Source organism: Ptychodera flava, chromosome 21 (genome assembly GCF_041260155.1).
Source record: "Ptychodera flava strain L36383 chromosome 21, AS_Pfla_20210202, whole genome shotgun sequence".
Lineage (NCBI taxonomy): Eukaryota > Metazoa > Hemichordata > Enteropneusta > Ptychoderidae > Ptychodera > Ptychodera flava.
The window spans coordinates 17,141,740-17,158,388 of NC_091948.1; the positions used below are offsets into that span (position 1 = coordinate 17,141,740).

Genomic DNA, 16,649 nt, shown 5'->3' on the forward strand with positions numbered 1-16,649 from the left:
TCTAATATCGGTAAATCTTGGGTTATTTGTTTCTCTTGTACCAAAATTTGCTCGGCTACCCCCTATTTTTATTCTTGATTTTGAAAGAGAATAATTGTGAGATTCCTTGAGGAAAGTTAGAGCAAAAGTTTAAGTCTTTCACTTTCGAGGTGCATATTACCTTAATTGCAAAACAAGAGCGATCGCTTCAAAGGTAGTATGCATCTTGTAGATAGAATTTCACTTGATTCTTAACGTGGTAAAAGTTAATGTTGAACCAGTTCCTCCAAATCAAGGATGCTGAACATAGCTTTTTTTGAAAATGGGTCCAAAACGGGCATTCTACCTTTTCATTGTAAGTAATGACAATAGACAGTGTCAACTATAAAAGTTCATCATTTTATTTCAAAACAATTCTATAGAATGAATCTCCTATGCTATTTTACTCTTCAACGGCCTCTTTTGGAACAGAATATGGTTCATCAACTTCAATAACTCCAGAGTCAGCGATTACGCACTCGTCCTTGGGACTGGAACCAGCTACAGGTGTGTTTTCTATCTTGCGAACGACATCCTGAGGAGAGAAAAGATGAGATGCTGTCAACTCGATTCATTAGAGGTGACTGGTACTGTGGTATCCCTGCTTGCAATGGTGCTGCTGTGTATCGGCCAAGGTGAAAATCATGTGACAAACAGCCTGTCACAGGTAACAGCCATGTGACACACATTTGACAAGTACATTTGCATTTTCATACAACAAAATGAGGATACTAAAGAAAGGACAAAAAAAGAAAGGGGTAGCAAGAAACAAAGTTGTTGTCTTACCATTCCTTCCACTATTTTACCAAAGACGACGTGTTTTCCGTCCAGCCATGGTGTCTTGACAGTGGTGATGAAGAACTGAGAGCCGTTGGTGTTTTTGCCTGCATTAGCCATACTTAGCCAACCAGCACCATAATGCTTCAGCTTGAAGTTTTCATCCTTGAATCGATCTCCATAGATACTCCTGCCTGAAATGATCAATTGAAAGGTCAGGAAAAGGTCATGGTTCTTTAGTGATGGTCACTTGGTCTATGTACATGTAGATGTTTAGTGTGTTCAGCAGTTAGAAGATTAAATGATTAGAAGCAGTTAGAAGATTAAAAGATTAAAGCCCGGGGCGAAATGGACCGGGATCCGGATTAATGCCAAGTTTGGATGGGCGTTTTGGGGCATGGCTCTGCATAATGAGTCTGTTGGTAACAGTTGCTATCGTTCGCATTATCTGCGTAATCTGTTTGCTCTCAACTCACGCTCTGACTATAAGCTTAGGTACAGCCTTCGCAATACGCGAAAGAAAAAAGAAAGAAGGAAAAAATATCAATTTCATAAAAACAGGAGCGTGCTGAGTTGATCTACTGAAGTTTTTGCTGAGTTGATTTATTAAAGTTTCGGGGTCATGTCATCGTTCGAGAATGATTCGGCTGCTGACCGCCATATCTACATACGGAAATGGCGCCGTACGTAGTGGAAATAATCATCAAGAAAGTAATAAACATAAACATTAAAAATAATCCGAAGCTGGCAATTTCGTATGTTGAAATCACGAATTACCGATCTGAACATTGACTGAGAAACACGGTCAGGAAAATGGTAGGAAATAGGTGAACGATGCGACGTCATGACCGATCGCTAAAAATTAAAAAAATAAGTTCACTACATCACGGAAGGATCGAGATTTCCATGAATCTCGCGTACCACAATATCTGTAAGCGATCGAGGTCGGCTGCTCGGTTGCTTTGAGGGTGACCCCGGACAACTAATCACGAGTTACATTTATTTTCGGAGCAATTGGATGAACCACGGACTGGGTTCATAGATATCTTCGTTATTGAAGAAATTAAAGTCCAACCTTTGTCAAATACATACGATGTAGTGCCAACTCAATGACCCGATCTCGGACACACGTACCAATAGGCCTATAAGCCTTTCGAAGAAGATCAGGTGATGACGCTCACTTGCTCACCTTGAACTGACATTGACAAATACTGTTTTGATGTCTTTACAAGCTTTGTTTATTTCTCATAACAGAAGTCCAAACGTTACTGGGGCAACCGGTACATGTATGTCAAAACCTTACCAACCCTCCGAACACGACATGTCATTGCCATGTGTGAGAACACGTGTACATGTGCAAACCATACGGCCGTTTCAGGGCTAGCATTTATATCAAAAGCGACTGTAGCGTACCGGTACTTTCGGCCGTAGATTTGGGGGGCTGTTTAAAAAAGTGGCTCTCTTTGACTGACTGTAATCAAATTGATCATGGAGGCTACCGCCATGCTTTAATATTTAGTTGTTTTCGATGTCATTGTAAACTATGGACTCTGCCTGCAGTTCTGTAAAATTCAGTGTACGCTAAGTCACGACCGAAAATGGCTCACTTTCGCGATGTCTGTGCATCATAAACGCTTGTTAGTAAAATAGTTTATGACAACCACGAAGTTTTAATCCTGTGTGCACGCCAATATCCATGTAACTCTAAGCATGGAGGTCTCTTCCTACCTCCATGCTCTAAGCGTACACATGGTTTGTTTACATCGTAATTATTCTCGTATGCACAGCAAATGTTTGACCAATTTACACCTCTGCGCGTCACTGAATGATTGACAATTGTTTGAATTGCGGAATGACTGTTCCCTGGGGGCCATTTCCTTTGTTACGAAAGCGATTTTTCCCCTTATCGTCGTAATTTTAAAAGGCTTTGTGAAACTTTGCGGATACCTGTATGGCCTACGTGTTTATGAAACAGTCTATGTTTATGGTATGCCAATAATGTTTGTTTGTGAATCGCTTCGGCTGATTTTTACGGAGCGGTCTACCTTGCTGTTGCCAGTTGTCACTCAAGCGCCATTATGAATTTTCGATGAGTTAGGGGTCTTTTATACCCCGCACCGGGGTTTAAATGCTTTGCACCACACTTGAATCAGTTTCTCAAAAACACCTGCAGAGGAGTGTTTCCATTCATTTTTCAATTCACATAACTGGAATGTAAGTCACTGGATTCAACACTACCTGATGCAACAGTTTTGAATTGTAAGGTTACTATAAACAGAGAATAGGAAAGCCTTGGAGAGCTATTCATGGACTTGCAGATACGTGTACAAATGTTTGCACTACGCCATACGAATCTTGCTGAAGACCAAGTTCACCTGCCATGAATAATTTGTGATGATGCTGCTATCTAAGAACACCTGAAACACTGTCCTTCGTCACATCTTCTGACAAAATAAGAAGCCACTGGGAAACTCAACACTACTCACATACAACAGAACAAACAACATACTTATACTCTGATGACTGACTATACAAAATGAAACTGCAATTATGTGGAACAAACTTTCACTAGTAAAAAACCCAATATGATCACATAGCATCAATGACGCTTGGTTCCCATTTGAACTATATCAATGTCAGCTCGACACATAAATTTCAAAGCTGATGTTTAAGGTCAGCAGTTCCAAGGAAGATATTTTTGGCAAAAGGCATTGACTGTTAACTTTATATTTGCAAATTTCACTATTATAACATCAAGTCTTTAGAAGTGATCCTCAAGACCTTGAAACCAAATTTGAAGACCATATAGCCTAGCAGAGCTTTAAAAAAGTTTCTTGTTTTGGTGGGGGGGGGGGGGGGGAGGGGGTAAAATAAGAGAAATTGGCTCAAAGGATACTACTGCAATTTTTATCCTCATATAAATAATGAAACCATATATCATCCCAAGGAAACTACGGAACAAATTTACAGTCACAGCTAGTGATTTCAGAGAAAAAGATATTTTGACCAAATTGATATAAAAGTCCATCCCAGATTTTCACGTTTGCAATTTTAACCCATCAATCGAAAGAAAACCCTACATTAAGTAATTTTTTTTTCTTAGTAACGTACGTTACAATTTGAAAGCTACGTGATGGGTAATTTCAAAAGAACAAACGAATTGGAAAGATCTGTAACCTCCTTTCTGGGGGTTTTCACCAAAATGCACTTAGTGAAATATCTTGCCGACTTAAAAAGTACTCTTACAACATGGCCGACAACATAACGATTGCTTATTCTTACAGGTACTTAAATGAAACTTGATCTCAAGCTTGAATTAATGGCTATATCCATATTATTCCACAAATGTTTGTATTCCAGGAATTTCACACTGTAATGCTCTTTGTAGGATATCACCTGAACAGCACGGACTGTGTACATGCATTAACCTAGACGGTAAACTGAGTAAAATTTGTCCTGTATTCCTCCTGCCTTCAATAGAGTGACATCCTGTTGGCGTCTACCATGGTGAAAGGAACCAAGGAAGGAAGGAAACTTATAGAGGGAAAATACTTTGTGTGACAATACAAACTATAGAACCAATAGGTCTGCGGTCACAATGATCAAACATTTTCACTGCAGACAAAAGGACAGGAACTGACCAAAATACAATGGTTGATATGTTGGGATTCAATAGCATACATTTTCCTTACATCATGTTGATGGCAAAAATCATATTTTGGGTAATAGCAATGTAATAAGGTCATGTTGAAGGCTCTAGACATATTTGGGACCATGATAATATAATATTGACTTAAACCCTTTCATTGCTAGACTTCCAAAGTGTTAAATACAGTGATTTGACCTATCCATACACTAGAATAGGATGAAAGAGTTCAAACTCTATCAAGCATTGAGGGTCACTGAAATTACCATGGAACTATCAATACAAATATTCCTTGTGTCTGCTGTGATACCCTACATGAAATTTAAAGGAATAAATGAAATGTTACAGAAGAAAGTTCAGTGGAGAACAGTTCAGGAAGAAACAAAATGGACATCGCTGACACTTACCTCCCGTTCCATCACCTCTGGTGAAATCTCCTCCTTGAATCATGAAATCTTTGATGACTCTGTGAAACTTGCTGCCTTTGTAGCCTTCACCTTCCTGTCACAGCAATGAAATGTACGACAAATACAAGATTTTGAGATGAAACACAACAAAGAATGGTAGGCATGGTAGGTATTTTTCAACTTTGAAGTGATTTTGTTATTAACTGAAAAATCATTCCAAAGTTTAAAAATTTAACTTCCTCTTTTGTTATTTACAAACAGATGTTACTAAATTTGATGGCTGAAATAAATTTTTAAAGACTTTCAAACCTCATTGGCATTTCCTAATACATGGTCTACGGCACTATTGATCCCATGCCTGTACACATTAACATGCAACTGCTTTAAAGTTCAATCACAAAAACTGTGAATGAAAATTAAACTCTTAGCCACCACTGTTTAGCAATTTGCATTCACTGACATTGGCTTCAATGAACATGACCCAGTGGAATGAAAAACAAAATTAAATGATGTGTTACCTCTGCCTTGGCAAGTTCTGCAAAGTTCTTGACAGTTTTGGGGACAACTTTACCAAACAAGCCGATGACTATACGCCCTTGTTTCTCACCACCGATCTCTATATCAAAGTAGACCTGGAGAGAAAAAGTTTAAAACTAAAAGTCAACATTAAAAGGTAAAACTGTCATATAGATGTTACCTCCATATTTCTTTAGATGGATCATTTCACTTTCAAATCGTGGTTAAGAATGCAGTTACTGCCAATTTATGATATATTGTGTATATACTCTGCATACATAATAGTTGTTGGTTATTTTTTAAAACAAATAAACAATAGAAAGGCTTTAAACTTGGAATAATTTTGGTTACATAGGCAAACAACCTTTCCACAGCAAACTTACATACATGTAGTTTAAATAGTTAGGCCACTCTATTTTGTCACGAGCCTCACTTTAATGTTAAAAAGACAAATGGCACAACTGACAATGTGATCTAAAATATAATCATACTTAATAGTGTAAAACTGTTACCTTGATTTCGGATATTTATTATTCTTTACAATTAAAAAAAAATTTCCTGTTTATTTGCACCATTGCAATACACTGGCAAATACAAAAAATGTACGAAAAATGAGCCTTGTATTATATATAAATAAATGTATATATATATAAATATATATATATATATATATATATATATATATATATATATATATATATATATATATATATATATATATATATATATATATATATATATATATCTCTCTCTCTGAAATATAGGTTGCTCATCAGTATTTCAAGTTTCCTTTGAATTTCTTTTCAAAGGTATGCAAATGATGTCTGTAATAGTTGTACATGAGCTAGAAGGGAATAAATCATTGGCAGTGTTTGACATTTTTTTCATATTTCTTGATAATTGCCTTTGATGGTTTCCATATTAAGAGTCAGCCATATGCCTTATTTGCATCTGTATAAACCTACTGAAAACCACTTCATGAAATCCAGCCTTAACATACGGTATTTTGTCCTGGTGGTTTTATCAATAAATTCTACATCTGATGACCAAGAGGCAAGGATATCTATCCTGAAAATAGCACAGTTGTTAACAATGTACGGGTACACTGTTGTCATATACTAGTATTGTGGGGGTAACACTGAGTGTACCATGGTATACTATTGTTTCTGGTCAGCATGAAATGATGCCCTGCTCAAATTTGTCACCAGTGTCATAAACAGGTTTAACACTTTCATAGTGTCAATGTCACGTATATCCCATATTGCTTGTACAAGGGTGGGTATATCAGGTGATGAGAGTGGATGGATAAATTTGACTTGCACTCCAAATGTTGATTATTTTACAAGTGCGCCTACTACTGTACTCACATGTTGAGTGAATATCAGTTATTGATAACACTCACAGCTTTTGTATACCCACATGGAGGTAGAACTAGACTGAAGCAACCCTTACATCTTCCTCCGATACACCATACCGATATCTTCCCACGCCTGATATGTACAGATAGTATGCTCTGAAGCATATTAGCAAACACAGTAGCACGCAAAAACTCGCACGACCAGTTTTTTACAACCATATGCTATTTTTGGCCCACTTTGTTTTTTGATATAGGGGTAAGTAAGTGACAAGCAAATTCATTTCACTCCCTAATCTACAGTGAATATTGAACTGTTGCCAATCCGTGGTCACTCTGAGCATCCTAATCATCGAAATGCCATCAGTGATCAACTAATTGCCTGCTCATCAGGCTGAAGTTGCACGCCGGGGGAGGCTCCACAGACAGCTTCCACATGGGACAATAGGTTGGAAGAGGAAGCAAGCGGCTGGCCATGAGACCAGCACACTATGAATTTCCCCAAGGACAGCTAAAATACTAGAAACTATTTTACTAATTGTGATATATGAGCAGAGGTAAATCGCAGACAAGTAGAACATAATGACGTTTAATTGCAATAATGCGATGCCAGGCCACCCACCAGATCCATGTGGTCCAGTCGGTCACACTAATTGGAGGTAGTAGCTACTACCTCCATGGTCACACTAATTTAAGTAATTAGCCAATCGCACTATTCAGAATCACTTATGCAGCTTCAAAATCATCGAATCAATCACAATCCCTCCAATCAGGTGTGTCAACTGAGCAGAGCCCCGTTGAAAACTTGAAAACTTTACAGCAAAGGGGAAAGAAGTCTGGTGATTAGTCTGTAACAGTCTACGGCAGGGTCCGGTCCACCAAAAACAATTCAAAGAGTAAATGTGTCCGACACTGTTGTGAGGAAATTGGCTTCCTCATCAGCAACTCACCTTTTCCGTTACTTTAGGGTCTTTGCTCGAGTCACCTGCAGTTGTGGGAACAAGCAGGTATGTTAACCCGAGTAGAACGACCGAAATTACGGCGAGCAATTTCATGTTTCGACGGAGGAAAGACCACCACGACATGCAATAGAAGACAACCCTGGACCCTATGAACGAAACTAACTCTTCCTCAAATGTGGACACGTTTGTATGCTCTGATTGGTTGGTTTCATTTGTTAACCTTTCAACTTTACCAGCAGCTGTTCACTTGCCTTCAACCATACCTCCATGCCTTCAACTGATAGTCTCGGTGACCCAGACTATCAACTGAGAGAAATCCGGGGAGAAATCACTGTCATCAGGACCAGTTTAAAATTCCTTCACTTTGAAGCTTTTTTGTCAACTATGACGAGAATCTACGTGAGAGTTTTGTAGAGCTGAAATACGCTGACAAAGTACTAACGCGAAAAAGAAGTAATAACTGTGGGTTGAAAACAGTGCCCTCTATAGACTTGTATATCGCAGATTTCGTTTTTCTTCAGGAGCGCAACACTTTGATACTGCGCCAAACTAACAAATACAATTATTCCTTCTAATCCGAAATAGCCGCCTGTACTTTTTCCAGTGTGGATTTATTCATTTATTTATTCATTTATTTATTTATTTTTACTAACTACGTAAATGAAAGAATACACTTTTACGTCAAAACAGGCTTTTTTTAAAAACTGCAGGTGCTGATGATACCTAAAACATTTCTTCAGATGGGTAATCACATTTCAGGTAAACTCAGGCAGATAAATGAATCTAACTGTATCTACCCTGTTTGCAGGGAAATCCTACTCTTACATCCATTGCGGTGATCTCGAGCAAGACTCTTAAAAGGCCAGTAGCTGCAACTTTTGATGATATTTTCGCTATTTTGTGTTTGATGTCAACTACAGTTTTTTGTTCTTCTCCAAAAGCACGTTGAGATACACAGTTTCAAGCTTGTAGACCCAGTGTGTACATGAGTAGACTGCATTGTTATTGTTAACAAGTCAATTCTGGTCCGGTCTGGAATTCAAATGTAAACAATAACAGTGCATTTTGCACGTTCAGATGCTGTGTTGACAAACCAAATAGTGGATGTGTGGATACTTGAAAGAGTAGAACAAAAACTTGCAGCTAGCATAAGAACAAAAAAGTGAAAAATCATCTAACCGGCCCTTTAAATTTACGTAAAATTTGAAATGTAGGTTCGGGCCAAATGTTGTTCGTTGTGATACCTTTGATGCGAGTTTTGGTTTCCGCATTATTCAGGACACAGAAGGCAAGCAGATATATTTGTATGTGGACAACCTCTTTCCAGGAAACCATGTATCTCAAATACAATAAGCTATGATTACATGAGCATGAAGGCGACAGCTTACAACAGTACAACAATCATTTGAAGCATGCTGTTTGTATTTAAGAGTTGACGGTCTAGATAATTACCGTATAAAACCACAGTACAGCGTTGTTAGACCGCTGTGCAAAATGTGCCTCAGCAGTGGTAAAGAGACCAAAAAATTGACTCAAAGTTATGTAAAAACATAGCTATTAGGCCTCGCCTTCAGGAACAATAGCTGTATGCTTTGTTCTGTATGTTTTTACATGTTCTTGTTCTACTCCGAAAAGCGTATATATACTGACATAGCATTCTCTTTAAAAACACCAACTTGTACAAGCTGTATACAATGTGCATTATTATTTTTGACGGTTGAATTTACTGCTAGATTTCAAGTCATCAATATGGGCTATGTGTTCGAGAAAGTGTTACAACTTGAAGTGACAAGTCGCAGTGTTATCTGTAGGCCTACAGGTAAACAAATTCCAATGGAGATAGATTCAAACTATGATGATGGAACCAGACATAGTACAAAATATATTTTAAGAAATAACACACGTTTTAGTGACTGAACCCTTTGAATCAAACACTTCATCAACACTGTCAGCCAAAGCAATACTTATCGTTTATCTCTAGTAAAATATACTAACTCAGCATTCATTGTCATTAAGTGTGTATGTACATATATATATACATACACACACACACATATATATATATATATATATATATATATATATATATATTTATATATATATTTATATCCCAAAACTTCTGTGTAGTCCTGCATCCTCGGGTACATTACTAGGTCAAGAAGCAACAAAAAGCGATAAACAATAAATAACGACACCATCTCGATTCACTGATAAATGATGGTACCAGGTGTACGAAATGGACGCCCTTTCCTTGCTTTCAATGAAGAAGCATGACTGAAAATGTAATTTTTCTTTAGATTTGGCATTTTGGGATTTACAACTATTGATTAATATTTTAAGATTTGCTGTTTTCAGAATAACGGTAAGTAGATGGGATCAATATAAGAGAATAGCGTCAGGCCGACTACGAGGAGAGGGCACACAGCGCACCTTCTCAATGTTTTTGGCTGTCAGTTACTCATATAAGACTGTTAGAAGAGTTTTACTAATTATTTCCTGTCACGGTGTGCTTTTCCTTTGGTTTGTCTTTCTTCACATATTGTCACCTAAGATGGATGATTCTCCTACACAAAAAGTTCAGCGTTGCTGAATAAAATGCAAAACGGAAAATGAATTCCTTGTCGCCCTAAGCAGTCGCCTTTACAGTATTTTCAACTGAAGATAACATGGAGGGAAAGATGCTGTCGTATAATTGGAGACAAATTTTAAGGACTCCCTGAGCGAGAAAGGACGTATAATTTATGTAGATAAATCAGTGTCTATGCAGCAACTCCGAGACTATCCGTAGATTTCATATTTCTCGTTATGTTTCTATTTACATCAAAGTGAGTCCACATATGCACCAGACCGCAATATTACTGTTAAAAGCTAGAGCACAGACAAGGAGAAAAATAATTCCCCTTGTCTGTGGCTAGTGTACCTCCATGGTCAGAATATCTTTTGCCGGAACGTATTTCACCCTACAGGTAAGGATTACTGAAATGTATTGACGAGATGAACATAATCATGTCAGAGCTTACATGATGAGAAATTTATTTGGGAGTAGAAGTTAAAGTTTAATATCAAAGAAAAAGACCTTTTCTGTGGCGAACAGTGCTCGTGGGGTGTGAAAATGTTTAAATGACAGAGGTGTAAATGGTATATGCGGGAACAAAGTAAGCGTAAATTTATGCTTAGGCCGTTTAAAGAATATTCTTGTTTTGCCGTCCTTGAATTTTTGAAAAACCTACCAGCTAGCAGGGGAAAACAAAAAAACACAGACAAAAACACAAGGTATCAATATATGCTAAATTTTTATTTGATTTCCCTTGGAAAAATAATACTTTTATTAGTAATAGTGTTAAGTTGTGTTTGTTTACTTAATTTTCTCTGAAAACCTACCAGCACGTTGACGGCAAACATAGTCAAAACGCCTTACTAAGAGCACAGGGGCTAACCCGCTGCGGGTCATAAATTGGTCTAATACAATGATCTAAGGTATATTCACATGTGAGCGTGTAAAACCGAATCATAGTATGGAAAATAGGTGTGAAAACGCCAAGAAAAACTAAATTTGGTTATTATTATTGCTTTGACATTTGGCAAAAGTGACCCAGTTAGGTCAGCCGTATGTTTTGAGGGAGTGACCCCGTGCGAATAAACACCCTTGGCTAGCGAAGTTGCACATCATGTAAGGTATACTTGAGTCAATTAATTTTACTGATACGATATTGGTTAAATGTAGGTATTGTGTTAGCCGTCTGATTTTGAGACTTTGGCAAGGATTAGCCGTTTGTTTTCTGGGCTATGATGAGGATTGGTTTGAACGCACCAAAGAGTGAAGGCGTAACGAAGCCGTCACAACGAGCAAGTCTAAAAGTGATGTGCAGAATCAAGAAATCTGGGCGGGTTTTTTTTTTTTGGGGGGGGGGGGGGGGGGGCGCAATGCCATAAATATTTTTTTAACATTCCATAGATTATCTCTATCTGAAAAATATACAGACCAGCACGGATTGATCTTTAGCTTGTGTGACATATAAAAACTATCTATTGATTATAGGTCTGTTCGAATTAAGAGTGGCATTACTTCACCAAGTCCGCACAAGGCAGCAATATTCACAATGAATGGCGAGCTCACCTGCGAGACATGTCGCTTCTCATTTTGGAGAACAAACGTTTCCGCAGAGGTGACAATAGAGGGCGTATTCCAGCTCAGAGTCAGACTTGCACCAAGTTTGTACAATAAAATAAAATGATTTTCAGCAAAATCTGTCTTGGGTTAATATACTGTGAGTGGAGTGAACGAGTTCAGATTGGTATGATCACATAATAACCGTGTGATCGCGAAGGATTACAAGCACGAACATACACCCGAACAAAGAACAAACCCGAAACGTTGCAAAAGATATAAAACCTGTCAATACTAATGGGAGACGGGAAATAACTGAATTAGATGAGAATCTTTGAAACAAGCAAACAAAAAACAAAAACCGTTAAGCGACTATTGGTGTAGGTTAGCTCAGAGGGTCGCGATTGAATTGATGATCGCTGCATGGCGAGTTTTGAAATTTGAAGATGGAGTTGTTTCTGTCAAACTCCAATGGATCTCTTTTTTATTTCAAAAGAAAAAGTTTTAGCTCGATGAGCCAAAGTTTCAACTTAAAGGGGAATTGAGTTTGCACTGTAGTCTGAATGCGATACCGTACAATATTATGTCTGGAATTCCCAATGAGAATTCAATTATCACAGGGTAGCGCAAACATCACAGTTTCAAATAGAAGAACAGATTTTCAAAAATCACATATTGAACACAATTTTCGATTGTAAATAAAGGACCAAAATATATTGACATTGTTACCCACAGTTTTACCACTTTTTAAAAAATTCTACAATATTTTATTACGACTTTTCTCAACAAAGATATCACTGCTCCTCTTTTGCCGAAACGCTTTTCCATGCAGCCAGAACATTCAAGTTGTTTATAACATCAAAGTACATGCATTTTAAGCTATCTTGAATTTTAATGACGAAATTACTGGAGTCCGACATTCATCAACATTTCGATTCGGGGTCTATTTGTTGTAGCTGAACAGGTGCGTATTTTGGCTCACAAACTGGATGACCTGAGAAAGCCTTCAGGAATTACAAGGGTTGTTGGCTGGGGGAATTCCGTGCACACCACTACAGTAAAATGTGACCCTCCCCCTGTCCGACATTCTAAAACTTGACCCACCCCCTAACCACCGCAGTATTCTCCCAAGAAATAACTGAAACAATCTCAGCTAATTTACATAACACTTTTTAATTGTTATGAAGTTAGGGACAGAAATAACAGGGGGCTGGCGTTTTTGGAGAATCGAAATTTATCACGCATGCATTTTTAAAGGACATGATATTTCGTACATTTGCGGGATGGTCACCACATTTTGTTCAACTATGAGAGGGTAAGAAGTGGCTGATATAGTTCTTCACCAAAAAATATCAAATCATAATACATGGAGTCTATCAGGTAAACTAGGCCTACTGCATGACAATTTTCCCCCGCAAAACAAGCTATGTCTGTACATTTATATATGGTTGATAATATAGTTAAATGTACTTAGCTTGAAGTGGGAAGTAAAAGTGCGTTATATTTGTGTACAAGAAATAAGATTTTTGTATTTCATCGAAAGAGTTGATTCACTATACATGGTAGTCTATGAGAGATCTATGAACAGTTTTTTCCAATACAAAACTGACAATATCTGTGCATTTATAGACGTTGGAAATTGATATACACTTTGCCGATATGTTTTTGTCTCTTGTCTTTCATCAGTCTCAACTGTTCAAGGTGTTTAATGTAGGATACCACTGCATCTTCTTTGCTTGTGAAACGTGTGGACAGTGTTTACGTAAAATCAGCTTCTCTTACATTGTAAAAGTGACCCTCACCCCAAGAAAGGTTCATAAAAAATGACTTGGACAGTTTTCTGAAAATTGACCCTCACCCCAATTCCCCCGGCCCAACCCCTGTAATTACTGAAGCCTTCCTAAGGTGAAGACATCAAACGAGTATAGATGTAAACGTATCTTGACAGAACACTGGTATTTTGTCCGATCTCCAACATTATTCTATAATAATAATATTAAAATGCATTCTGTTTAACGTAAATTACAGCATCTCTATGTGTACAATTATATCATTTTCAACGTATGTAGGTGCAATAGGACAGCCTGTGAATGTGCATATCACAAAGTAGGCTTTTCAACTATACTCACGGGATTGGAATGTTCAAAAAATAAAACAAACTTTAATTGTAAGTTCAAATAATGTTTCTACGAAACTTTTAGAAATTTTCGGAAACTTTCAAAAACATATTAATTTTCCCATGGCAAATGTCCACGAAATAACCTTAATTAGAACATTGATATTCACGATTTCTTGTTTATCTGTTCCGTTTTGGTATAATAGTTGTTGCTAGGAAACTATTTGAATTCTTGTTGCATTTCCTACTTATCAAATATCAAAACGACTTTGATATGTAGATCTGACTCTATTGGTATTAGCGGCCAATTATTGGAAATGGGATTATCTCTGATTTTCGTGGTATATTAGCTGGTATGTAACCCACATAAAATGATTGCAACTGCATCTCTCGCTTTGTTGTAGTGATCCATGACGTTATGAAGCGGGCAGATTCAGCTTTACCCGAACTGGGCATGCGCAGTTGAAACTTCCGGGATGATCTGATACAACGATCAGCAGCAAACGACAGCAGTGAACGGCGGAATCTGGAGAGCAAATTCACCGTGCCGCGATCTCGCAGCATTTGCGGCGGATCTGTGGCATCCCTTGGCATACCACGACGATGATGGGGAAATTGAAAGACTTTCGCGTCGTCTTGGATAACAACAAGACAGTGTACTCCTCGGGAGAGCACGTTTCCGGCGTCTGTATTGTGGACCTCCGAAATGACATGAAACTGCGGGGAATACGAATGTACATGCGAGGACTGGCAAAGGTGAAACATCTTTCTTCTCTCTTTCAGTAGCAACGCATGCGTGTATTTACCAAATAATTTCATTAATTTTAGCTAGAAGCTGTATGTAGCGAAATTTGTTACCCTGTGAAGGATGTGAGTTCCTTGATATCGTCAGAATTTATGATTTTTTGACGTTGTTGCAGACTACGTGACGAGAAACACGGATGGAGCAGTTCTTTTCAAAACGAAGGAAAGTGTCACCATTTTCAGTATTATCACAGCTTACAGCAAAATCTCGAACGAGATTACGTAAACTTGACTCTTTTAACGGCGACTTTGTGTAAAGGTGCAGGTTGAATTCTCATCTTTGTCCAAATTGGTCAGACCACTGTCCCACCGTGATCAGACGTAGGTGAATTGTTCCATTAACATTTAATATTGTTGTAAACATAGTAGCTTTTATAATTGTGACACATTATTGCCGTGCTAGCAAAATATTTTCATTGTATAACTTTTATCGTCCACATTGTTTTAGAATATGAAGGTTTGCTTTTCCCTTATTAACTAATATTTCTGCTTGATAGCGGTCTTACACATATATCTGCCTATATCCACTCCTCCTGTTGTTTTGATTACCAAAGAGCAACACGCCTCCTCACTGAACAACAAAGGGTGTCAACTTTTAATCGATTGAAGATCCCCCAGGGTGCTTTTATCTTTCCACTGTTATTAACACTTACAGCTGTAGAGCTAAATGCGGAAAGGTGAGAGTTAAAAACTCGCAAGTTCCCAGAATTCCCGATCGTGTAATATCTGATGGCTGTTGTTGACACATATTTTCATTGTATTTTGTGAGTCAATGTTCGAAGCATTGAACTTTTACCTATTGCATTGGTATGTATGAATGGCTCAGGTTTAAAGTACTTTTCCGCCAATCTCCAAGGAGATGACAGCAGCTGAAGTTAGATAATCAAAATAACTTGCGTTCGAGAAATAAAAAGAAAACAGGTAATATTAATAATATCACTGATGCGGCGTTCATTAGAAAAGACAATTTACACTTGCAAGGAAAACCAAACATGGCACATGGCTGTGCATGACAAAAACATAAGCCAACGCAGATCTCTTCCATTTGCTAATTAAAGTGTATAATAACGAATTTCCCAAATGCATTACAAAGCTGATTTGTTGGGTAAATTTAGTGAGAGAACAGCTTCTTACATAACAACTGTCAGTGGTTTTATTGCAGACCTTTAGATTGAAAAGCTTCTTCCCATAGAAATTCGTATGGTTCCTGAAAATTGTTTAGTTTCTGCTGTCGCAGTCTATGTTCTATCAAGATGGTCATTCTCATTATTTCACTGTAAAATACATGACCTGTAACAGCCAGTTAAATTTTTACTAAGTTGTGGAGGTGACCAAAAGACATTGTTGAATGGTGAACTGTCATTGTGCCAAGTTATGAAACATTTTTTGTATAATATAAAAGGACATACACTCTGTGTTTTATTAAAAGTTTAGCATGTAATGTTCAATCTTTAAGTAGAAATTGTATCCCTACCCAGCCCACCCTGTCCAGTGCAAATACCTCCAATATGTCTGTGACAAGAACTGAAATATGGCAGAACTTTGGTAGTGACCCACTTTAAAGCCTAAATGTGCTGTCTTCCACTAACTTAATGCTATCCAGACCTTGATATATGCACTAATTGAGTGTGAATGACAGCAAATTGTGTGTGGACAGAGCTAGGGTAGCACATGAACACACTGACTCATTTGTGCCACAGTATATATACGGATTGTAGCAAAAAGCCATTAAAGACACATAAACATATACTTTATTGGTGTAAACACACAAACGTGTTTTGATTTTTCAACATTTCAAAATTACCAAGGAAGCCAAGTGTTGTTTGACAAGATTTGCTTACATGGGGTAAATGGACAGTTTATTCAGAAAATAGACAAATATCCATGAAGTCTGTGGTAAACTTTATTCAATTGACAGCTGTTCATGGTGCAGTAAATGAC

General features: G+C 37.7%; 2 protein-coding genes across 2 annotated transcripts in view; one reads left to right on the forward strand and one right to left on the reverse strand.

The window, feature by feature from the left end:
- Window positions 1-359: 359 nt before the first annotated feature.
- On the reverse strand, window positions 360-8,158 carry LOC139121580 (peptidyl-prolyl cis-trans isomerase 5-like). Its single transcript, XM_070686611.1, has 5 exons — window positions 7,669-8,158; window positions 5,367-5,480; window positions 4,849-4,942; window positions 805-989; window positions 360-553 (listed from the first exon to the last, which is right to left on the reverse strand). The coding sequence occupies exons 1-5, from the start codon at window positions 7,801-7,803 to the stop codon at window positions 422-424; spliced, it is 660 nt and encodes a 219-aa protein (XP_070542712.1). The 5' UTR covers window positions 7,804-8,158; the 3' UTR covers window positions 360-421.
- Window positions 8,159-14,378: 6,220 nt separating this feature from the next.
- The window catches only part of LOC139121581 (arrestin domain-containing protein 3-like), a 52,203-nt gene continuing 49,932 nt past the window's right edge, over window positions 14,379-16,649 (forward strand). The window contains exon 1 of the mRNA XM_070686613.1: window positions 14,379-14,660. Within this exon, the coding sequence (XP_070542714.1) occupies window positions 14,508-14,660 (153 nt within the window). The 5' untranslated portion in view covers window positions 14,379-14,507. The remainder of the gene's footprint in view (window positions 14,661-16,649) is intronic.

Bases quoted from the DNA above. Each gene is read 5' to 3' on its own strand.
- LOC139121580 (XM_070686611.1), bottom strand. From the start codon at position 7,803: ATGTCGTGGTGGTCTTTCCTCCGTCGAAACATGAAATTGCTCGCCGTA. The intron at 5,481-7,668 runs GTGAGTTGCTGA...TTTTCTCTCCAG, and splicing joins ACCCTAAAGTAACGGAAAAG to GTCTACTTTGATATAGAGAT. The intron at 4,943-5,366 runs GTAACACATCAT...TTGCTGTGACAG, and splicing joins CAGAACTTGCCAAGGCAGAG to GAAGGTGAAGGCTACAAAGG.